Here is a 24,238-nt window from a genome sequence, read left to right as displayed (position 1 = left end):
ACCTCAATATGCTTATTGGCCCTGTCAGTGTCCCTTTAATTGTTGGATTTCCACAGGGCAATTATTGTGAACAAACACTAGTTTCTGATAATCGCCCTGTGCAAAGGTGCGGCAGATTATGTGATGAACGTGCAAAATTCTCGTTCATGGGGAGAAATAATTGTAGGTGCAGACACCTCAATCATCTTTTCTGGGCAGAAAATTGAGCTGTGTAAACAGCAATCTGCTGCCCGGTAACAATGAATCTGTAAGAGGACGAGCAATGGCAGTAACAGTTTATTCCCGATAATTGCGCCTCAGTCAGTGCATGTTAATGCTATAAATCACTGATAATACCTCCCCCGTGTACAACTGAAGTCAGAAATAGCAGTGTAATAAGTGTATAAATTACAAGTGTTACTAAATCTTTCTCCATAAAGCTATATATCAATCTGCTCGGCTACTCCTGCTTTATAACATGCTGCCTGCAGATTGCACTGCAGATTTGTGGTGGCAGGTCCTCTTTAAGGTGGCCATACACGTTCGATATGAAATTGTACATCTGTCTAATGTGTCTGCGTGCATATAACTCTCCCCTGCTTGGAGTTTAACGCGGAGCTGGATGAAAAAGCTTTAAGCTGCAGGAGCTGTCATCTAATAGCCATCTCTTGTGTATGCCAGAGTAAATCGCTGGATATTCTGATCAAATGCACTCTCAGTCACTATCATTAGATTTCTATCATAAATTAGTATAGCACATTTTGTGAAGAGTATTTGCTAGCTCCATGTCCTCTTCTCACAAGTTTAATCTTCGACATCTCAGCTTGAGAAACTTGTTTGGTCAATGCGATATGACCAAATAGTGGTTAAAGTGGCAAGATGCAATCTTTATCACATGACATGGTTTTACTGAGAATTTTAGACGTTGGGAGTGAAAATAAAAACTGCAAAATGATAGCCATGCAGCACAAAAGTGCACTTCAAGCGAATGGTGTAACATGATGTGACTTCTTATCAGAATTTTACAGTGTCTTGATATGCAAGACTGACTCATTCAGACTTTGGCCTCCTAGAAAAAGGTTAAAGCTGCCCAGACACTTTAGATAATTGCTGTCTGACAGCTATCTCTTCCGCCTCCCCCATACAAATGCATGGACATCATGTTTGGCTTGACAACATAACAGGTAACTAGATGACAGCGCCTGATAATAAAGCACATGACAGCGATGAAGCAATCATGTCTACGATAAGCAGTCACTGTGCACTTACTTGTTTAAATTCTGCTTTTAATACTGCGTGCCCGAGCGTGGACTGCCACTGAAGTCTTCTGCCACTGTGTTTACCAAGATAAAAAGTCTTGAATATTTCCTGAAGTTTTACCATCTAAAAGGGAGGAAAAGACAAATAATAACATATAGACCTGACCATGTGAATAAAAATGGCTGGGGGTGGAAAAGTTGGAAAACACATCTTCCAACTCAATATGACTTGGGCTACTTTCGCACTAGCGTTTTGGCTGTTTGCGAGATCCGTCATGGGCTCTCACAAGCGGTCCAAAACGGACCAGTTTTGCCCTTTATGCATTCTGAATGGAAAATGATCCACTCAGAATGCATCAGTTTGCCTCAATGGAGTTCAAGACGGATCCGTCATAGCTATAGAAGACATAATACAACGAGATCCGTTCATGACGGATGCATGCGGTTGTATTATTGCAACGTAAGAGTTTTTGCAGATCCATGATGGATCCGCAAAAAAACGCTAGTGTGAAAGTAGCCTTATAGGACTATGAGAAAAGAACATGTCTGTTCTTATGTCAGTAAATGCATGGCTACGTATATGTATTTGTTTTTTGGAGTGTGGGAGAAAACCATGTAGATTTTGTCCTCCTCAGATTCGAACTCAGGACCCAATACTAACCACTGAGCCACCGCGCTGCCCTACCAGTGCAGTAGACCATTGCTTATGCACAACGAAATGCTTTAGCTCACAAATAAGGTCATGTGATCCTCAGCATTCAGTTAGCTACAAAATAACAAGATGTAGACTGTATGCTGGAATCATATGGAGGTGAAAACAGTGCCACGTGCATGTTTATTGTCCTGCCAGAGGTCACATGGTGTGTGTGGGTCACGACTGCCACCATGCAGTCCTGTACAATGGAATAGCCTATGGGTTATACAACGGTTGACACACTTTACTGCACTGGTAAAAGAAAGGGGTGTGAGCCATAATGTAAACTCTAATAATGTAAATCGTTCTCTAGTTCATAATTAAATAAAGGAATAAAATGAGAAAAGCTTCAAATGAAAACCTGTATAGTACAAGAAAACAAGTGAAGCTGTAATGGAAAAATTCTTATACTTGCCTACCTCTGGTGGTAAGTGCACATCCATTGGGGTATAGGTTGGCCAGTAACCCATTGTCAGTATATTGACGGTCAAGTCTATGTTGCCAGGATCACTGTGATTCTGCATATACTGTACAAAAATACAATATAATTTATCATAGTTATAAATATATTTTTAAAGACAATCCACAGAGGTACAATATACCAGCCAATCCAGTTCTCCCAGTCAGATCTAGGGCGCCATGCGGTTTAATTAAAGAGCACAGTAAAATCAATAGGCAAGTAAGGGACAGATTCATAGTGGCACTCACCAGTCCAGAAAACACATCCGCATCGCAAGGTGCATCATAACCCTGGAAAACAGACATTCCTGGACCAGGAACAAGCACGTATAGCGCAAAAGTCTGTTGTCTGGAGTTATGATGCATTTATCTCATTATGTTGATGTCTTAAAGGGGTTATCCAATAGTATAAATACCCCCCACAATACTCAGGCCACTCCTATAGATGATACTTACCTGGTCCCCGGCACCCGCATCCCTTCGGATCGCTGCACAGCCACCACTGGATCTCTCTATCGCGCGGATCAAAACATCCGGTGACAGGGAGAAGCAGCCAATAGCAGGCCGTGATTGTGACCAACCTCCCTAGCATTGCGGGTGACTGGGAGATGCAATGGTGGCCGTGCAAGGATCTGGAGGGACGCGGGTGCCAGGGAACAGGTAAGTATCATCTATAGGAGGGACCCGGGCATTGTGCGGGGTAGTTGTACTATCGTAGAAACCCTTTAAGGAAAATAAAATAAAGAACACTATTTTATGAACTGGCGAGTGCCGTAGTGAATCTCTCCTCGGCATGCCTATTGTTATTAAGATGCTATTACATGGGCCAAATGCCCGTTCCTGATATTTGCCCTTGTGTGCCGCTGCTTGTATCTTTTATGCAGCACGTATAATAATAATTTACTGGCGGCACATCGCTTGCAGGCAAACAATGAAGCTGCTTGGGGATGAGCCATCACAGTGGCGATTGTTTGTCCACATACAGAGAAGATGACGGTCGCATGGAAATGCAGCCATCGCCTCTGCTCAAAGATCAGATAATTATCAGCAACTTTCTATTCCGTCCTGAAAACTGGCTGTGAATCAGGACTTGTAAAAGGGCGTAATTGCTTTAAAAAGCCCCTTAACGCTGAGCTGGGTTACAGAATGTACTAAAGTACACAATCCGTGGAAAATTAAAGCCAAACAAAGATTCAGCAACTTGTGAAAGGTTTCCAGGTAGCAAAGATGATACTTTACACTGCACATACCAAAAATAAACTGAAACGGCAAACAACAAAGAATCCAATGAAAAATGATCGTACATCTGCTAACAGTACAGATAATGGTAAAGGCAATAGGCACAGTGCCGCATCAATACATTTCACTTAGTGATTCCTTTCAAAGAGCACCTGTCATCAGGATGGACCCTAATAAACTAGGCATACTGCCTGGTAGGGTTGATAATGCAGATTAAAGTGAATAAAATAGCTTGCGGTGTTCCCAACACTTCAGTGCCCCGAGGGGTGGGGTTTAGACCCTTCAGGGCGCTTCAATTCCTCAGCTTTCAAGTGCTAATCAAAACCCTCACTGCACTAAAGCCCTCATTTCCATAAAGAATAAAAGTTTTTTTATTTTTTATTTTTATTTTTAAGGGATGCTGCAACCAATTTTCAAAAGACAAGCATCCTTTTTATCAGCAGCAGCAACCCTACCAGGCAGTATGTCTGGTTTAAAATACTTGATTCTGCTGAAAGATATTTAAGCCATGTCCAAATCAGCTGTTAGGTGCATAGGGTTGGTCCAAGCCACGTTGTGCACCCTTGCTTTTCCTGCTTCCTCTGCCAGCGCCTTCCTCTTCTTCTTGACTGACAGGACCAAGTGAGATAACTATGCAAGAACTTGGACCTGTCAATCAAGGAGATGGAGGGGCTGCCAGAGGAAGCAGAAAAGCCAAGGGTGCACAGAGTGGCGCGCCTTACTCGTTCATTTGCATATGGATTAAAAGTAATTTTTCCCCAGAATGAAACAATAGATAACTAAGTGAAAAGCCTAATTAGATTCACATACGCTAAACCTAGAAACCACTGTACCCAGTTTAACAGTGAATTTCCTGGTGACAGACTCCCTTTAAGGGCTTATTCAGACAGCCGTATGCTGTCCGCAAATAAATGGGGAACCCTTTCTTTTGCAGATCAGATGCAGAACAATTCACTTCCATGGGGCCCCTTTTCTTCTGTTCTACTGCTCCGCAAAACAAATAAAACATGCCCTATACTTGTCAGTGAAAATCAGGATGTGGCCCCATTGAAGTCTATGGGTCCGCAAAACTGCGGAATGCAATACTTTTTTTTGTGGACCTGCTGAACAAACTGGTATCCGCACCTATAAATGCAAACGATGGTATCCGTTCAGTACGGATCCATCTGCATACACTTAGTCAAAAAAAGTCTAAGTGTAAGTCAAACGGATCCGTCCTGACTTTACATTGATAGTCAATGGGGGACCGATCCGTTTACAATTGCACCAATATTGTGTCAATGCAAACGGATCCGTCCCCATTGACTCCAAGTCAGGACGGATCCGTTTGGCTCCGCACCGCCAGACGGACACTAAAACACTGCAAGCAGCGTTTTTGTGTCCGCCTCCAGAGCGGAATGGAGGCGGAACGGAGCCAAACTGATGCATTCTGAATGGATCCGCATCCATTCAGAATGCATTGGGGCTAAACCGATCCGTTTTGGACCGCTTGTGAGAGCCTTGAAACGGATCTCACAGGCGGACCCCGAAACGCAGGTGTTAAAGTAGCCCAAGCGAGATTATTTTAAGGATCAAACTGGCATGATTTTTGTGCACTACATGTAAAATCCTTTTATCTGTGGCCACTAGAAGGGTGATACTAAGCATTAAAAAAGGGTTAGCGCCTCCTACTGAATATACCCTTCCAGTACATCAGTAGGAGGAACACAAAGGAAGGAACTCTAAGGCTAGCCGAAGGAAAGAAACTCTGAAAGGTAACCAGACTGCATTATTTGGGTAAGGCTGAGCTAGGGCTGGGCGATATCAAAAATATTCAGACGATAACGATATTAAGAAATTTATTGCGGTAAATACCCGTTTAAAAGAAAAAAAACACAAGGAGACGTTATACTGTATGGGGGCCACACGGAGACGTTATACTGTATGGGGGCCAGAAGGAGACATTACACTGTATGGGGGCCAGAAGGAGACGTTACACTGTATGGGGGCCACAAGGAGACGTTATAATGTAGGGGGCGGGGGCCACAAGGAGATGTTATAATAAAGTCTTGTGGCCACAGGCCACCATACATACAATGATACTATGTCAGTATCGGAGATGTCGGTGGGCGGAGACTTGAGCATGGGAGCAAGGGAGAGTCGGGGGCTGCGGGAAGTAACCATGGGTACACGAGAATCGAGCCTCAGGAAAACTGGAACAAAATATCACTGTGAAATGTAAGACCAGAGAAATCCCTGGCCAAATTAAGTCTCAGAAAAAAAGGAACCAGTCGCAGGCCCTGGTAATACAAGTGGAGACACCACTTGTCTGATATTGGAGTAGAAGAGAGAAAACTCCAAACAGCCCAGAAGTGGACAATACAAATGTAAATTGCAAACCGGAGCAACAAACTCCCAGGTACCAGGACCTGAACCTAGGGAGACGGGAGGAGAGGTTAGAATCTCAAGAGGGAAACAACTCTATGGGGACCCAGGAGGGAAAACAATCAAACCGGGCCTAAAGAAGCAGCTGTCATACAGAGCATGTGTGGTCAGAAATGCCATGAGTAGCTTCCCGAGAGGGAACAGGACAGCTAGATGGTCTAAAAATCATTAGGGCAGAATTACCCAGTCAGAGGCTCAAGTAGGGTCCACAGAACTGGACCACATGAGGATAATAATAGCCAGATTATCAAAGGAAAAATAAAATGTAGCAACCATAGGGTAAAAAAACTGCCATGATTAACCAACCATCTCAAATGTAGTGACTGGCATACTGTATAACACTGCCCCGGAATGGGCAAGTACAGCACCCTGGATTTTGTAGAAGAATTGCCAGACATCCATAGGTCAGAAAAGGATGCAAAATTCGCCAGGGGAAGCCGGGAGAGACTACACTGACACGTAGAAACCAGCTACCAGCAGAGCACAATGAAACCCCCAAGGAAGGGGGAAGAAACTTACAAGTGCAGACAACTGCAAGACCCAAGCGAATGGCACTTCTGTCATGTAGCACAACTAATCAGAGAACATAAGGGAATACCAAGAACGCCTGGACCATGGAAGAACTACGGGACCATGACCGATACCAGAGCGAGCAGCGGAAAATTCCACCGACCAAGTAGGTGTGTGGCGCTCACTAGTCCTGTCACAGCCATATCAGTAGCGGCTGGTGCTCACAATGTTTCATTCCCCTGCAGGACAGAACATCCAGTGGTGATCCATGTACTCTGCCAGGACTGGGCCATGTAACTCTGTGAAAACAAAGCAGAGAGGCAGTAAAAACAACCCAAGTACTCCATCCATGAAATAGGGCAACATGGCTGTGTGGAATACAGTAGTACCTTATAGGTTTGACAACGCACAAACCTAGCATGATAGCCAACAACCTGCCCATGGCGAAGGGAGTGTGGTTATCTGGTGCATAACAGGACTGAGAAGTCTTGTTAAATAGTGCATCAAGCAATAAAGTAAAAATCATGCCTAGTACAGGGCAATGAGAAGACCTGGTGCACTCAGAGGGCCTGGCTCAGGAGGTACTGCACCGGGTGTCAGATCTGAACAGGCCAGCCATATACTGGATCTACTCCGCCCAAGAAGGGAGGGAACATATGGTTACAAGGTACATACTACAAGCAGGATGGTTTGTCGGATACAGCGCCTTGAGATAGTATAAGTACACCGCCGAGGATGACGGTAATGGGGTGCCAGATGAATACTAGAACCAGAAAAGAGTGATCAATACAGCGTCTGGGAATGGTACCATCACTCTGCATGAACAGGGGCCACATGATTGCCTAGCACACATTAGAGCCAGGAAAGGGCAATGCAGGCGCCGTATGGGCCACAGATTGTACTAATAGGGCACAGCACTTGGAGATAATTCAAATACTCCGCCTGAGAATAGTAGTAATCTGGCGGCATGATGCACACTATAATGAGAGTGGAGACATGGCTATAGCATCTGGAAATGGTATAGGTACTGTGCATAATAAAGGAGTAATATGACTGCGTGATGCACACTAGAACCAGACAGGTGTAATGGCTACAGCATTTGGAGATGGTACAGGTACTCTACCTAATAAGGGAGTAATACGGCTGTGTAGTGCAGACTAAAGCCAGACAGGTGTAATAGCTACAGCATCTGGAGATGGTACAGGTACTCCACCTAAGAAAGGAGCAACGTGGCTGCATGGTGCACACTAGAACCAGTCAGGCGCAATGGCTACAGCATCTGAAGATGGCATCTGTACTTCGCCTGATAAGGGAGAAATACGGCTGCATGGTGCACACTAGAACCAGACAGGTGTAATGGCTACAGCCTCTGGAGATGGTACAGGTACTCCACCCAATAATGGAGTAATGTGGCAACATGGTGCACACTAGTACTAGAGAAGTAAAATGGCTAAAGCGTCTGAAGATGGTACGAGTACTCCACCCAATAATGGAGTAATATAGTGCATGGAGAGCATTAGAACCAGACAGGTGAAATGGCTATAGCAACTAAAGATGGTACAGGTACTCTGCTTGGTAAGGGAGTAATATGGTTACGCAGTGCACACTAGCACCAGGATGTTGTATTGGCTACAGCGTCTGGAGAAGTAATTCAGTGGACTGGGGCACTCACCGACTAGGAGGGTGTGTTTAATATAGCCCCTGGTAATAGTGAAATTACTCCAGCTGAAAAGGAGATACATTGGAACCAGGAAAGTCGGCCAGATACAGCATTTGGCAGTGGTACGAGTACCCCCCAAAGGTGGGCCGGCGTGCTAAACACGGTGGCGGGTAAAGCACCAGCTACTGGAGAGGCGGCAAGCTGACTTACCTGTGTGGATAATTATCTGTGCAACCAGGGGAGTGCCATCTAAAAATCCACTAAAGGGGATACCAACCCTGGAGAGGAGAGGTTCCTCAGTGGACATTTGTCTTTGACCAGCCAGAGAGATTCTGTATGGTGGAAGACCGCCTGATGCTCTATTCAGAGTCAGAATCAGTGCAGAGGAGTCCCCCGATGAGGCAGAAGAAATCTGAGGCGTTTCCCTCAGTGTTAGTCCCATCCTGGGAGAAAACCAGGATGCAGGGGATGAGCGGGACCTATGAGGGGAGACCCTAGGCCACTATTGGACTCTGCCCCCTGATATGGAACGAGGCAGGAAACAAATGAGCCCAGGGGGCCCAATGCTGCTGCATGAGGGCAGGGAAGAGCGCCATAATATCATCATAGCTGAGAAAGGGCGAAGGCTACTGTGGAGGTGAGGGACCCATATGGTGAGATGGCGTGACTCCTGAACAGAGTTTAGGGTAACCCGACTGAGCCCAGGATCCAGTCACCACATGCAGGCCAGCCAGGCCATGAGGGAGGCAACACCTCAAAAAAAAAAACAGGAAGCCAGAAAAAATGGCGGGAAAGAGTTTGGCCTAGACCAGGCAGAAGCCGAGGGCTACAGTAGATAGTGTAGCCGAAAATGAGGTACCCCTGGCGGGTGAGGCAGAGTGCTAGGAAGTGTCAAAAAAAAAAAAAAAAAAAAAAAAAAAAAATACAAAAGGCTACAGGGTATGCACAGAAAGGGGGTCAAAGCGACCCCCATTGGTGAGAAAAATGACCCAATAGAACCCCTGAATAGCAGGGGGAACAAAATCGGAAAACAGATGCGGCTTTGTCACAGCCGGAGTCGGGGACTAAAGTGGATGCAGCAACCGAAAATGAAAAACCCTAAGCGGGCGGACACCGGGGGACCTGGGTAGGAAGGAATGCCCTGAGAGGGGAGGGAAGGGTCATAGCGACCCCCATATAGAGAGAAAATGAGCCACCCAGAGATCCTGGATGCCAGGAAAAAGGCGGGAACTTGCGCGGCTTAGTCCAGGCACGGGGTAAATAGGAGGCCGAGGAAGGGAAGGACGGCCAGGGAAGAGGGGACCCCGATGGAGTGATGGGAGGGAAGGAGTCCCTAACTAGGGCATGGAGCATACTCACCATCTGGCGTCTTCAGGCGCTGCAGGGTCACCCCTTTGGTAAACTCGCACTAGAGTGGGATTACCGGTACTCCACTGCGGATGCAGTAATGGGGGACTGGGTGACCGACAAGGTACGTGCCTACAGGGGGTGCTACTAAAGTGGACCTCCATGATGAAGACCGCTGCTGCAGGATAAAACCTGCACCTGTAAAGCGAAGAAAAATTAAAAAAAATTAAGAAGAAAAAAAAAAAGTGTAGCAGCAAGACCTGCAGGAGAAGAGCAGGTCGTGTCTGCCTCCTACAGACACTAGACTAAAACTGGCTAGCCTAGTGTCTGTGGAGAGAGTATAGCCCATCTGGGCAGAGGCAACCTTTTAAATATCTACTGTCGCCTCCTAGTGGTAGCTGGGAGTATACCCATGGTGCTGTGTCCCCCAATGACATTGAGAAAAAATATTTTTACTATGAGTATAACATTCAAGTCATTGGGGGTCACAGACAACAAGGGATGTCCCAAAGCAGTGCCCAGGGGTGGGAAAAACCAGAAAAAATAAAAAATTAAACAAGGTAGTCAAATCCACAGAATCTTGTGACCAAGAAAGGAAAAATCAGAGGATGCAAATGTGTACACCATATTGAAAGTGTAGAGATGACCAGGGGGTCACATTTGCAGAGCTGTAACCCATTTGGTGAACTATCCAAAAAGCACCGACTGCTGTGGTGGAATGAGCCTTAATCAAAAAAAAGGAGTAGCGGTGACTGCTTCTGCCCTTGCTTGGCTAATTGGAACAATGCCATAGGCATGGGCTAAATGTCCAGTCCTGTGAATCCTGGAGAAGGTGGGCGTCTCTTCACCTGAGAGCCCCCCACAGATGAAGATGTCCCGGTGAGGAGATAAAAAGATTCTCTCATCTCTACCATCAGGTCCTTGTCTTTGTCCACATCCACATCTGCTGAAAACCTCCAGTTGGAGAGACAACTCTCTTGAAAAAATCTATGACTCATCTGTCAGACCTGGAATGTGTACCACTGAGAGTGGGGGAATGTGGCGTTCTGCCTATTCCAGGATAATGTGGCTGCCGACTGTCACCTTTGTTGGTTGATAAAGGCATAGCTGTAATGTTGCCCATCTGAATTCAGAGTGGCTGGTCTGGAGGGACATCCAATGTTGTAGACCCAAACTCTTCATCAATTCTAGGATGTTGATGGGAAAAGAGGACTCCTGCTGAGATTTATGGCTCTGAGCAGTAAGGGTCCTCCCCATTCCCTAAAACTCATGTCAGTACAAGGGTTCAGCCACTAAAAAGCAATGAGTGACCCTGGAGGATGTCACAGTCATAGAGCCACCAGCAAACAGACTGCTAGGCTGCTAAAGGAAGAAGGGTCTTCTAATCAAAGGAGTTTGGGTAGCAGCTTCTCCTTGAATCTTGACAGATTGCTTGTTTCAGCTGGATATTCAGATGCAGTCTTCTTTTTAACCTTCCAAAAAGATCACCTTCCAAGGCGTGCTTTTCAATACTGTTTTATCAAGGAATAAATCGACTGTGCAAGAATTATCCACTGCAGAAAGGTAGAGGAACCACTCTAGCTCCAGGTCACCATAGTTCTAAAACCCTGCACGCAGAAGAGAAAACAGGTAGTAACACACTTGATGAAACACTCTCGAAAAGTACGCTGCAGAAGGTGATCTTTTATGGAAGGAGAAAAGGATGACTCAGAGCACCCGATTATCCAGTTAAAATCCACAAAGTGTCCAAAGCAACTAGTCTGGTTGTGCTTCCTGAACAGAGCCTTTATGAAGACATTGTCCAAAGAAGGGATGACGGGCAATCCTTCTCAATGGAGGTGCCCCTTACCTATGCAGAGTACTTTGGTGAGTACTGGTGTTGCTGTTGCCAGACCAAAAGGAAAAGCCTCAAATCGGTACTGGTGGGGAAGCACATAAAAGCGTTGAAAATGCTGATGAGATGGGCAGACTGGGATGTGTAAATATGTATAATTTAGGTCATAGTAAAGGCGCTAATAGCAGTTCAATTCCTCCAAATTCAGCACAGCAAGTTTGTTATTCCACCTGGATAAAAGGAAAAGGCCCTTGGTTGCAGGAATACATGGGCTCATGGAAATACAGGAGTAGCAAGAAACAAAAAAAAACTAACAAACCTGGAGCAGGAAGTCAGTTTAGTTATGTGTCACTGGCCTCATAGGCAGCAGAAACTCAGGGAAGCACCTGCATCTAACATGGTTGCCGTCCTATAAGAAGGAAGGTTTAAGGATGCTGTTGAATTCCCTGATAAGCTTTGGGTTGTCATATGAAACTGGCCCAATGAGGACAGAAAAAAAGGGGTAGAGAAGCATGCGCCTGTGCCCCATTGCTTGGTGGTAGCAAAGAGGTCCTCCTCTTGCCTAAGAAGGCTTGAGAGCAGTTGACGTCTGAAGAGCCAGACTTTGTTGAATCTGTAGGACCAGGAGTTGACAATCTGAGGCAGAAGAGATGGTTCCCTAGGCTATAAAAAAAGCCTGTGAGCGGGATTAGCCATCATCCAGCCACAGTGTAGAGGAACACTGTAGAAGAAAGTCTCCAAATAAAAGCGAGGCACCATTGCTCCCAGGAAAAGTTTGTATATGGTGAAGGTTGGATGGAATAGTGGAGGTAGAATGCGGGTGGCAATGGCTGGATGGTAGAAGTAGGTCTAAAGATGGAGATATTCAGCTAGCTATTCAGTCTTGTATGTTGTTTTTGTCTTCAACTCCCAAATGCAAAACAGCAGGGTCACCTCTTCAGTGTGCCTCTCTCAGGTGAGAAGGATCACTGGTGGGGAGCAGACTGGAAACCAATAAAGCTTGGGCTGGTGAGTGACAGGAGCTCTGATGCTCTTGTCCCCATGTTTTGAAAGGGGAGAATGGCACTGATGACTTAAAGGGATTCTGTCATCAGATTTGTGCCCTATAAGCTAAACATATGGCCATGTCGGTGCTAATAACATGAATCCTAAACTGCCCTTATTAAACCTGCTTGTGGCTCTATTAGCCCAAAAAACAGGTTTTTATAAGCTGTCCCTCACCTACCTAAGGTGCCCAAGGGGTTTTACGTTAATCCAGGGTGCCCGCCTGCACCCCTCGCCGTCTGGTGCCCAGCACCGCCTTCCTCACCTCAGCGCCGCCTCCTCAATCCACCCGTCCCTGCGCTTGCGCACTAGGCTCAGCCTGATGCGCCGTGGACTCCTGGCAGCGGCTTCATTGAGCGAAGTGCGCATGCGCATCAGGCCGGCGCATGCGCACTTCGCTCAATGAAGCCGCTGCCAGGAGTCCGCGGGCGCATCAGGCTGAGCCTAGTGCGCAAGATCTGGCAGAGGGACGGGCGGATTGAGGAGGCGGCGCTGAGGTGAGGAAGGCGGCGCTGGGCACCAGACGGCGAGGGGTGCAGGCGGGCACCCTGGAATAACGTAAAACCCGTTGGGCACCTTAGGTAGGTGAGTGACAGCTTATAAAAACCATTTTTTTGGGCTAATAGAGCTACAAGCAGGTTTAATAAGGGCAGTTTAGGATTCATGTTATTAGCACCGACATGGCCATATGTTTAGCTTATAGGGCACAAATCTGATGACAGAATCCCTTTAACATCATGCAACCTGTCCCTGGTTGGGAGTCAGTACCATCTGTGTTTCTTAACCTAAAGGGAATAAAAGGGGGAAAAAATAAATAAAATAAATACACCCATGGGTTAATCTCAGCATCTGCATAAGGCCTCATGCACATGACCGTATGTATTTTGCGGTCCGCAAAAAATACAGATGACGTCCATGTGCATTTCGTATTTTGCGGAACGGAACAGTTGGCCCCTAATACAACTGTCCTATCCTTGTCCGTAATGTGGACAATAACAAAACATGTTCTATTTTTTTGTGGAATGGAAATACGGACATACGAAAACTGAATACACACAGTAACTTCCGTTTTTTTTGCAGAGCTATTGAAATGAATGGTTCCACATACAATTCGCCAAAAAATCGGAACAGACACAGAAAGAAAATACGTTTGTGTGCATGAGCCCTAAATGGTATATCCTGTAGGAGAAGCAAACACTCTTTTAATGCTTAGTGTCAGCCTCTAAGTGGCAACAACAAATACCTCAGCGTCCAGGGATGGACTGGCTATAGACCCTATAGGGAAATTTCCCGGTGAGCCAATGCCAGGGGGCTGCTCAAGCTCTCTCCACGGCAGCTAGCCGGGTAAGAAGCGATATGATGCTCTAAGCATTAATTAATGCTAGGAGCATCAGGTACTTATGCAACTGGCCCTCAGCTGTAGGTGTCCTCCTGAATTCAACAGTATGGTGACAGAGTTGAATACTGTGGTGAAGGCTGCAGTATTTTGTGCCACACTGTGCTATTTGGTTCTACTAGGGTGGTATTTTGTGCCGCACTACAGTATTGCTGGCCATGCCTAGTTCTGTTGCCCGCCTTCTGTCAATGTGGGTCAGCCTACAACGGGGCCGCTTTTAGGTATTTTTTCAAGGGCCACTTTAAATTCCCAGTCTGCCAATGACGGTGTCTGTGCCCACCCCCCAATGACATAATAGTAAAATTAACATAATCCAGAACCTTCAGAAAAGCTGAGGTGCCAGACTTCAGAAAGTTCCAAAATACTGGACGACTGACAGTCATAGTATGTCAGCAGTCTGATTTTCTGGCAGTGGAAGTCACAGACCTCGAATGTAGATTCACCACATGAAGAACTACTTTGTTGGGCACAATTCAGCTAAAATAGCATGGTGCCATTTCCTTTGTCACATACTGGATTACCAGTTAAATGGAATCATTGTCCACCCACCATAAAAGATGTTCAAGGTGGGATTTTGCATACTAACACCACTTTGCCCCCTGGCACATGACAGGTACTGAATGGGACTGCGATTGGCAGGAAGTCACGCAGACGGAGGAGAGAGCGGTGTTTGTATGCTTAGCAGATTACAACCGTAAAGAACTTCCCTATTTAAGCACATATCAGGACAAAATCTAACGCAGAAGTGAAACCACATACACAGGCAGGTAATTTACTGTATGTTTAAAAACCTTCCAGTTTTCAGTACTTTTTAGGCTCTTACATGAATTATTTTTTCCATCAGGGTTCTGCTGCTTTTTGATAGGAAAAAAAATGTAGTTGCAGTAAAAAATATAGAAATCCCAAATGATCTTATAAGTAAATATGATCGACCAGGATTTGTTGAAAAAGTGATCCAACATAGCCCAGTTAATATGGAAGCCAAGAGGCTATTGACATGACCCAGCAAACAGACTGGAGATCACATAAGGCTCATTTATAATTTAGATGCAATGCTGTTTACTGACTTTTCAGAAAGTACATTTAATACAATAAAAAAAAAAAAAAAATTCAATGTTACCTGCTTGAATTGAATCATTACATCTTTTGACAGCTCCATGTCTTTAAACATTCCCTCCAGTTTACTGGTAAAGGCTGCACCACACTCTACAAGTAGCAAAACAAGAAGTCAGACTGGTTTACGGGCATTAAATGGAATAAAACACTTTTTTACTAGAACTTTTAAATCCTCATAATACTGTATGTTTCCCCTTATCCATTAAAGGGGTTGTCCCACTTCATAAAATAGGTTTTATCTAATCTATTTACCCCCACACAACATATCTTCCTATCCATGTTATTATCCAAAAGCTACCTTTCATTCAAAAAATCATGTAAAGCGATTCCTTTGTTGTTTTCTGTATCCCATGGATACGGCCTCTTTCGTCCGGCCGCATCGCTGTGCCGCGCCTGCGCACAACAGCTGAACCAGTACTCGGGCCGCCTCTCCATTCTTACAAGTACGCGCACGCCCGCGCATGCGCAAATACAGCAGGCGGGTGCCGGAATCAAATAGCCGGCACCCGACCTCTATGACAGGGAGCGGGACCTTAGGGGTTAACTGCCGCTGATCGCAGCCCCCTATCATAGAGGTCGGGTGCCGGCTATTTCACTCCGACACCCACCTCCTGCATTTGTATTAACATTGGTGGCGCAGTGCGCCCCCCCCCCCCCAGTATAATATACATTCAGTGCGGCCACCCCCCCCAGTATAATATACATTCAGTGCGCCCCCCCCCCAGTATAATATACATTCAGTGCGGCCACCCCCCCCCCCCAGTATAATATACATTCAGTGCGGCCACCCCCCCCCAGTATAATATACATTCAGTGCGCCCCCCCCCCCCAGTATAATATACATTGGTGGCGCAGTGGGAAGTGCCAATGAGGGTTAAAAAAATAAATAAAAAATTAACTCACCTCCACCAATTGATCGCACAGCTGCCGGTCTCCTGTTCTATCTTCAGGACCTGTGGTGACGTCACTGAGCTAATCACATGGTCCATTACCATGGTGATGGATCATATGATGTACCATGTGATGACCACAGTGATGTCACCAAAGGTCCTTTCACAGGTCCTAAAGATAGAACAGGAGACCGGCAGCTGCGCAATCAATTGGAGGAGGTGAGTTAATTTTTTATTTATTTTTTTAACCCTCATTGGCACTTCCCACTGCGCCACCAATGTTTATTATACTGGGGGGGTCCGCACTGAATGTATATTATACTGGGGGGGGGGGGGGGGTGGCCGCACTGAATGTATATTATACTGGGGGGGGGGGGGGGGTGGCCGCACTGAATGTATATTATACTGGGGGGGGGGGGGGGGTGGCCGCACTGAATGTATATTATACTGGGGGGGGGGGGGGGGGTGGCCGCACTGAATGTATATTATACTGGGGGGGGGGGGGTGGCCGCACTGAATGTATATTATACTGGGGGTGGGGGGGGGGGGGTGGCCGCACTGAATGTATATTATACTGGGGGGGGTGGGGGTGGCCGCACTGAATGTATATTATACTGGGGGGGGGTGTGTGGCCGCACAGAATGTATATTATACTGGGGGGGCGCACTAAATGTATATTATACTGGGGGGGCCGCACTCAATGTTTATTATACTGGGGGGGGGGGGGGGCGGGACCTCACATACGGCTCCATGTGGATGACTCATACACATGAACGAGCACGCAGGGTGAGTCATGAGGAGGCGTGGCCTTCACTCAACTGCCTGAGAACCAGGAAGTTATCAGGACATCTACTGCTGATAAGATTAAAAAAGCAAAGTGGGACAACCCCTTTAAATGGTTTGGATTTCAGGGCTATAAAGGGGCTGTGTCATGAAGACAAGCCCTGTCTTTAATACTCCACATACCCGGCTGGCCGCAGCCGCCTCTGGCACTCTGCAAGGGGTTGTCTCCAATGAGAAACTGCCTTAAAGCCTATCGGGGTCATTTATCAAACTGGTGTAGAACTGGCTTAGTTGCCCATAGCTTCCATCGGGGGAAAGTCGAGAGGCCCATACACATTAGATGATTGGCGGTAGCTCTGGTAACTATATATTTCATGATGCCTTGCCCAGGCATCACAATGGGAGGATATGCCAGATTTCATCTATCACAAGTCACAGTTATATAAAATACTCCAGACTGTAAGCACGATCTTGGATAGCTAGGTCTAAGACACAAGACTTGCAGTGAAAGACAGGGGAAAAGACCAAGATGATTGATCGGCAATAGTCTTAGTGCTGTACTACACTGGCAGATGAGGCTGACGAAGGAAGCAATCACCTGCTCGTCAGTGAAGGACAGCGCTGCAATTACATGCAGAGATCTCCTCCACAGTATGGGGAGAAGTGATCACCAATGATTGCTCATTCCCATGCAGAATCATTATTTGTCGGCAGCATACCATGATTAGACGGCACGATCTGCTGACGGCAAACGAGTTTTGTGCCTGCATAAAAGATGCGATTACCTGATGAACGAGTGTCATCTTTACACAGGCAGATCATTGCTAATGAACGTTCCTCCGAACGCTTGTTATCGATGATCTGGCCGACCCTCAGCGGCTGTAATACAACCCTTACACTGTCTAGAATACTTGAGGTGACAACTGCAGAATATGCAGGGCTAAGCAGCTTTGTGGTTGTCACCCAGTATATTCCAGGATGTTGGACATTCTGCCCTAGATATAGAAATGTATAACGGACAGCAGTGACATCATTAAAGGGGAGCATTTACATAGAAGAGTGATCAAAGAAGAGTGATAAAAGGAGTGGGATAAGTGGCCTTGTCTACAAAGCTGACTCCAAGATCTGCACTCCCTTAACGTGGCAAAAAATAATGAATTCCAGTAAGGGCTCGTTCACACGAACATATTTTGCGTTCCATATACAGGCTCTTTTCTGTGTTCTGCATACGGTCCGTATACGGAACCATTAATTACAATGGGTCCGCAAAAGATGCGGACAGCACTCTGTGTGCTGTCCGCATCCGTTGCTCCGCGGCCCCGCAAACATTTTGAGTCCTGTCCTATTCTTGTCCATTTTGCGGACAAGAATAGGCATTTCTATAATAGGCCTCCTATTCCGTTCCACAAATTGCAAAAGGCACACGGGCGGCATCCGTGTATTGCGGATCCACAATTTGCAATTTGCGGACCGCAAAAAACGCCACAGTCGTGTGATCGAGCCCTAAAGGGGAAGGAAAAAACTGCCTTTTACCAAGTCTATTTGGTATAAAAAAAATACACAGCAAATCCCAGAGATATTTTGCGGACCTATTGAAATGAATGGATCTGCAAACTATCTGCAAAAAATGCGGATCGGATGCGGACCAAAAATAGGATCGTGTAAATGTAGACTTAGGCTACATGCACACGACCGTATGTGTGTTGCGGTCTGTAAGTTGCGGATCCGCAAAAAAAAAAAAAAAAGGGACTAAATCCGTATGCCATCCTTTTTTGGGGCGGATCCAAGAATAGGACATGTTACTGAACGGACATACTGATGCGGACAGCACATGTGCATTTTTTGTGTGTGCATGAGGCCTTAGTCTTATGGATGAGCTCACTGAACAGACAGCAGCATCTTATCATTTCGTAAAGTGTTTCACATGACAATGTACTTCCACTTTATGGATATTTGTTCAAGGTAATGTGGGCTATAAGTGTGGTCTTACAACTGAGCCAGTAATTGTTATTGTAGCCGTTCATGTTAATAACCGATTGGGAATAAAGAATTGGGAACAAAGGACATAAGAGATGTGCTGTAACTATGTTAGTCATTGAAAAGGGATTATCCGGGGAGCCTTCCAGTCCCTTCATTGCAGTGTCTGGCATTTTCCCTGTATAAATTATCTCCTACATTACCCTATACTTCTGCTTGTTGCTTTCCCGAACTTCCAGGTTACAAATAGGACGTTCACAGCATCTCGCCCTCCTCCTGCCTCCCCTCCCTAATACATGCCCCATTGTGGTTTTAAATCCACCTACTGAACCAAGATCCTGTGGCTGATCCAGCATTCTCCATTGCCTCACAAGTACAAAAATCATGTGACCGCTACGGGCGCTCGAAGGAGGTCAGTACAGCCCCTTTAGAAGATATAAGTAATGAATCAGACATGAAGAGGCGGAGATTAGCCGCCTGCAGTCCTTTCAGTCATGTGATATGGGGATCGTGTCATCGTGTCACAAGAAGAAGCATTGCAATTCTGGTGTCACATGGAGTGGCAGAATGGGGAGATCCTGGCTGATAACATTCTATGGGGAAGTTCTATAATATATATTAGAGCATTTTTTGGCGGCCTGAATCGCCCCTTTCATTTTCTTTACCTGTGGCATCCATTCCATAGTCCAGTATACAGGATACCGATACTAAGAACATAACTATTTCTAAAACAGTAGATACAACCCCCAGAGGGGAACAAGAAAGTTATAGTTCTATAACTAATCAAATTCGTTGGAGTCGTACTTTGAGGCGAGTCCGCGCTACAAACCTTCATACATACCATGTTTAAGTTTAGATAACATTGATTTCTCTGAATCAACAGACGCACTTTTTCCCACCAATAGTCTTTTAGCAAGGTCTTTCTTATAAAATGCCTCAAACACATCTTTACCTGTGAGATAGAGAAAAACATTAACCTGTACATGAATGATAGGATGAAAACATCAAAATCTTATTTTAATTTTCAGTATCTGCAAAATACGCCGGCAGGAAACAGTTGGAGGACAGATCGTTTTCAGTTAAAAGCTTCATAGTCAAGTCTCCAGAATGTACCTTTCACTGCCACGGACGTATGTAATATGTTCTGACTTTAAAGGGAAGCTGTCACCGGGATTTGGGGTATAGAGCTGAGGACATGGGTTGCAAGATGGCCGCTAGCACATCCGCAATACCCAGTCCCCATAGCTCTGTGTGCTTTTATTGTGTAAACAAAACGATTTGATACATATGCAAATTAACCTGAGATGAGTCAGAGCTTGAAAATATGACTCTTCTCTGGTCACACAAGTAAGATATGACTAATGTTAATTTACATAAAAGACGGGAAGTACAAAAATGCATAATACTTATTGAATTCGTCGGCAAATGAAATTAAATGTAATTTCTATGTTTAGGGTAACACAATGAACGTTTAGAAACGCTCACTGAGGGTAGCCTAGTAGAGGTGACAGGTTCCCTTTAAATGAGTGCTGTCGAAAGAATATTATGGTGGAGACCCAATCATTGCTAAGTGAAGGGGCAGGGGCACTTAGCTGAGCACCTAGCCAGATAGGAGTCAAGCAGATTTGAAGGGGCACTGTGATGAACGGAGCTCTTTTGCCTCTTTGTTATAAACAGTAATGACAATTGCACATTAGGATACATCACAAAATAGTATTTTTTAATATTTTATAGCTACTAACTCCTATCTCCTCTAAAGGTGACCTTATGTATTAACCGAAAACTTAAAAGCTTATATCACACTTGCATCACATGAAGGAGCAAGACCACAATTATCAATGAGTCATTCAAAAAAGCATAAATACATTCTGGATGAAGATCAAAGGACAGCTACACTGTTCAGCTCGTCAATAAACGGCAGAAATAACTATTTTTGCATATAGTTACAAACATACCGTGGATGAATCTAAATATGATCATAATTTTATCAAGGCATCGCTCTAGTTCTTCATCTGTGGCCTCTTTGTTCCCCGAGCGGAGCTTAGAATCAACATATTTAGCTGTAATAAAAATGAAATGCACATAGGAACATGTACACACTTGTAAACCAGGGAGTCAGGCCTCATGCACACGAACGTATTTTTTAACGTCCCGCAAAACGTGGTTCCGTTGTACCGTGATCCGTGCCCGTTTTTTCTTCCGTGGGTCTGCCGTGATTTTTGGAGGATCCACGGACATGAAAGATGAAAAAAAAATCTAAGTCAAGTTTGCCATTGAAATGATAGGAAAAAACGGACACGGATCACGGACACGGATGACGGACACGGATGACAATCTTGTGTGCATCCGTGATTTTCACGGACCCATTGACTTGAATGGGCCCGTGAACCGTTGGCCGTGAAAAAAATAGGACAGGTTATATTTTTTTCACGGCCTCGAAACACGGGTCACGGGCACGGTGTAAAAACGGTGCACAAGCCGAGTTTTCTACGGCCCCATTGAAAGTCAATGGAGCCGCAGAAAAAAACGGAAAACGGCACAACGGCCACGGGTGCACACAACGGTCGTGTGCATGAGGCCTCAAGCAAATAAAATAGAACAGATTTATTTGTGCTCAAGATATACTGTGGCGTTAGGGCTCCTAATGGGTTCAGTTATAGTTTGTTTTTATGCACATTTTAATTTTACTATACAGTCCTGATCTACATGTATATATGTTCGACGAAAAAGGATTTAACAAATAAAAAATGATTCAGCAGGACACCATACAGCAGCATCCTATTCACTACCTCATTCACTACCACTGTAAGGCTACAGTACATGCACACGACCGTTATGTATTTTGTGGTCCGCAAATTGCGGATGGCATTCGCGTGCATTCGGCAATTTGCATAACGGCATGGACAGCTATTAATATAACTGCATATTCTTGTCCCCAAACGGACAAGAATAAGACAGGTTATATTTTTTGGGGCGGACCACGGAACGGAGCAACGGATGCGCACAGCACACAGAGTGCTGTCTGCATCTTTTGCGGCCCATTTAAGTGAATAGGTCCGCATCCAAGCGTCAAAAACTGCGGCTCAGATACAGACCAAAACAACGGTCGTGTGCATGTAGCCTAAAAAAAAAAAAAGATATAGCTCAATGATTTTCTATGGCAATTTAGTTTAAAAAAACAAACAAAAAACAATTGAACTATATGGCAAAAACCTTGTGTAAATTGAAATGAAAGGATTCTCAGGTGGCCTTACTCCATGTTTAGGGTACTTTCACACTTGCGTTTTTCTTTTCCGGCATAGAGTTCCGTCACAGGGGCTCTATACCGGAAAATAACTGATCAGGCATATCCCCATGCATTCTGAATGGAGAGTAATCCGTTCAGTTTGCATCAGGATGTCTTCAGTTCAGTTGTTTTGACTGATCAGGCAAAAGAGAAAACCGTAGCATGCTACGGTTTTATCTCCGGCGAAAAAAACTGAAGACTTGCCTGAATGCCTGATCAGGCATTTTTTTCCATAGGAATGCATTAGTGCCGGATCAGGCATTCAAAATACCGGAATGCCGGATCCGTCATTCCGGTCTGCGCATGCGCAGACCTTTAAAAATGAAAAAAAAAAAAAAAAAAACGGATCCGTTTTGCCTGATGACACCGGAAAAACGGATCCGGTATTGCAATGCATTTTTCTGACTTATCAGGCATTTTTCTGACTGATCAGGCATTTTTCTGACTGATCAGGATCCTGATCAGTCAGAAAAATGCCTGATCAGTCAGAAAAAATGACATCCGTTTGCATACAGTTTGCCTGATCAGGCAGTCAGTTCAGGCAACGGAACTGCCTGCCGGAATCAAACAACGCAAGTGTGAAAGTACCCTTAGAACTGCAGAAAGCGTAAGGCTTTGCATCCTAAAATCCCCCCACTGATCAGCCTGAACACAGTTCGTTCAGGCAGGAAAGGACAATACTGAGAAACCGTGTTTGGGCTTTGTGGCTGCCAAGGTTGTTCACCTGAGGGCTCCTTCTTGAGCTACAATTGAGCTATAACTGCGGTTTTGAAAGGCTCCTCAGGCCTCCCTCTCCTCCTACAGGCAAGCAGAGATCACAACCAGCTTATGGGACGAGGGCTGCTTTAACCTTTAATATCTCATTCATTTGAGCGACAGCACAGATCTTGTTTGAAAGCAGACAATCTAAGTTTTAAAACACGACCAGGACTGTGGTGCTAGCTGCCATACACCAGAGAACTGCAAAAACCTGCAGCATTCTCTTCCAGTCCAATTTCTAAAAGCAAATTCATTCTCCATTCTTGATGTGGCCTGCTGCACGAAAAATTTTGTATAAGATGATGGCCATTCAGATAATACAGACTGCCTGACTGGAAGCCCCAAGTACAGAGCACCTAGGGGAATCCCTTTATATGACGGCCATATGCCCTATAAAGGACTATGGACAGTGGATGTCTTCATGAGACAACATTTTTAAATGGTGATGTCCACTAAACACCCATCATCTTGGTGTGGGCTAAGTTGCAGTAGCTCCAACAGCTATCCTCTGTAAATTCTTACTTCTCCTCCTAAGTAACATCTGTATAGCACAAGTCTCCATCAAATGTGGATACAAAGGTGGCAGAGGAACTGCAGTTTTCAATGGGAATGACCAACAATCTATATGAATGGGGAACTCCTGACTCTCCCCTCACCGATGATGTAGGGGGGGATTGGGCATGGTGAATTTCAACACCCCATCCTATTGTTCTCATGGGTGACATCCACTACCATTGACTTTCAATGGTGTTCAAGACTGATCCGTTTTGGCATTTGAAAGTCAATGGGGGGAGGATCAGTTTTGCATTGTGTCAGTGAAAACGGATCCGTCCCCATTGACTTACATTGTGTGTCAGGACAGATCCGTTTTCCTCCGCATCGTCAGACGGACACCAAAAATGCTGCAAGCAGCGTTTTGGTGTCCACATCCAGAGCGGAATGGAGGCAAACGGATGGATTCTGAACGGATCCTTATCCGTTCAGAATGCATTAGGGCAAAACTGATCCGTTTTGGACCGCTTTTGAGTCCTGAAATGGATCTCACAAGTGGAATCAAAAACGCCAGTGTGAAAGTAGCTTAATAGTTTAATTTCAACCGCAAACACATAGCGCATACATGCATCTGCTCTTACTAAACTGACATGTAGGAAGAGGTAGTTTGGGGTTGGGTTGTATAAAGGGTAATATTTATTGTAGGTTTCTTTTATGTATAAGCAACCTACTTATTAAGCCTCCACTTGGTTTTTATGTGATATAATAAAAGCCAATAAGGTATTTATAGAAAAATAGCGAGCTCGTTGAGTACCTATCAGTTCTGCTGGCTTATTTGCTCTCCTATTGACAAAGGTTTCAAATGACTCCTTCATTACATTGATAAACTTCTCATTTTTCTGGAAGCAGACATCAATGATATGGTCCACCTTATCTTTGAAATCCAGCAAGTCTTGGACCATGTCCTTATCCTTTTCAGGATTGACAACTATTGAGCTCCCAAAATTCTGTAAGAGAGATAAATACATAAGACAACAACCTCAGTGAATACCACTAAGAATAACCAATACATATATAATAATAAGAATAT

General features: G+C 45.1%; 1 protein-coding gene across 2 annotated transcripts in view; it reads right to left on the bottom strand.

Moving 5' to 3' along the window:
- The window catches only part of CUL4A (cullin 4A), a 73,567-nt gene that overhangs the window by 9,144 nt on the left and 40,185 nt on the right, over window positions 1-24,238 (bottom strand). For both annotated transcript variants that reach the window (XM_044288384.1, XM_044288385.1), the window contains exons 12-17: window positions 23,963-24,155; window positions 20,567-20,671; window positions 19,453-19,563; window positions 14,966-15,051; window positions 2,352-2,459; window positions 1,249-1,362 (exon numbers count right to left, since the gene is read on the bottom strand). In XM_044288384.1, coding sequence (XP_044144319.1) covers window positions 1,249-1,362; window positions 2,352-2,459; window positions 14,966-15,051; window positions 19,453-19,563; window positions 20,567-20,671; window positions 23,963-24,155 — 717 coding nt within the window. The remainder of the gene's footprint in view (window positions 1-1,248; window positions 1,363-2,351; window positions 2,460-14,965; window positions 15,052-19,452; window positions 19,564-20,566; window positions 20,672-23,962; window positions 24,156-24,238) is intronic.

The sequence above is a fragment of the Bufo gargarizans genome, chromosome 3 (genome assembly GCF_014858855.1).
Source record: "Bufo gargarizans isolate SCDJY-AF-19 chromosome 3, ASM1485885v1, whole genome shotgun sequence".
Classification (NCBI taxonomy): domain Eukaryota; kingdom Metazoa; phylum Chordata; class Amphibia; order Anura; family Bufonidae; genus Bufo; species Bufo gargarizans.
This window is presented reverse-complemented; position numbering and strand designations above follow the sequence as displayed.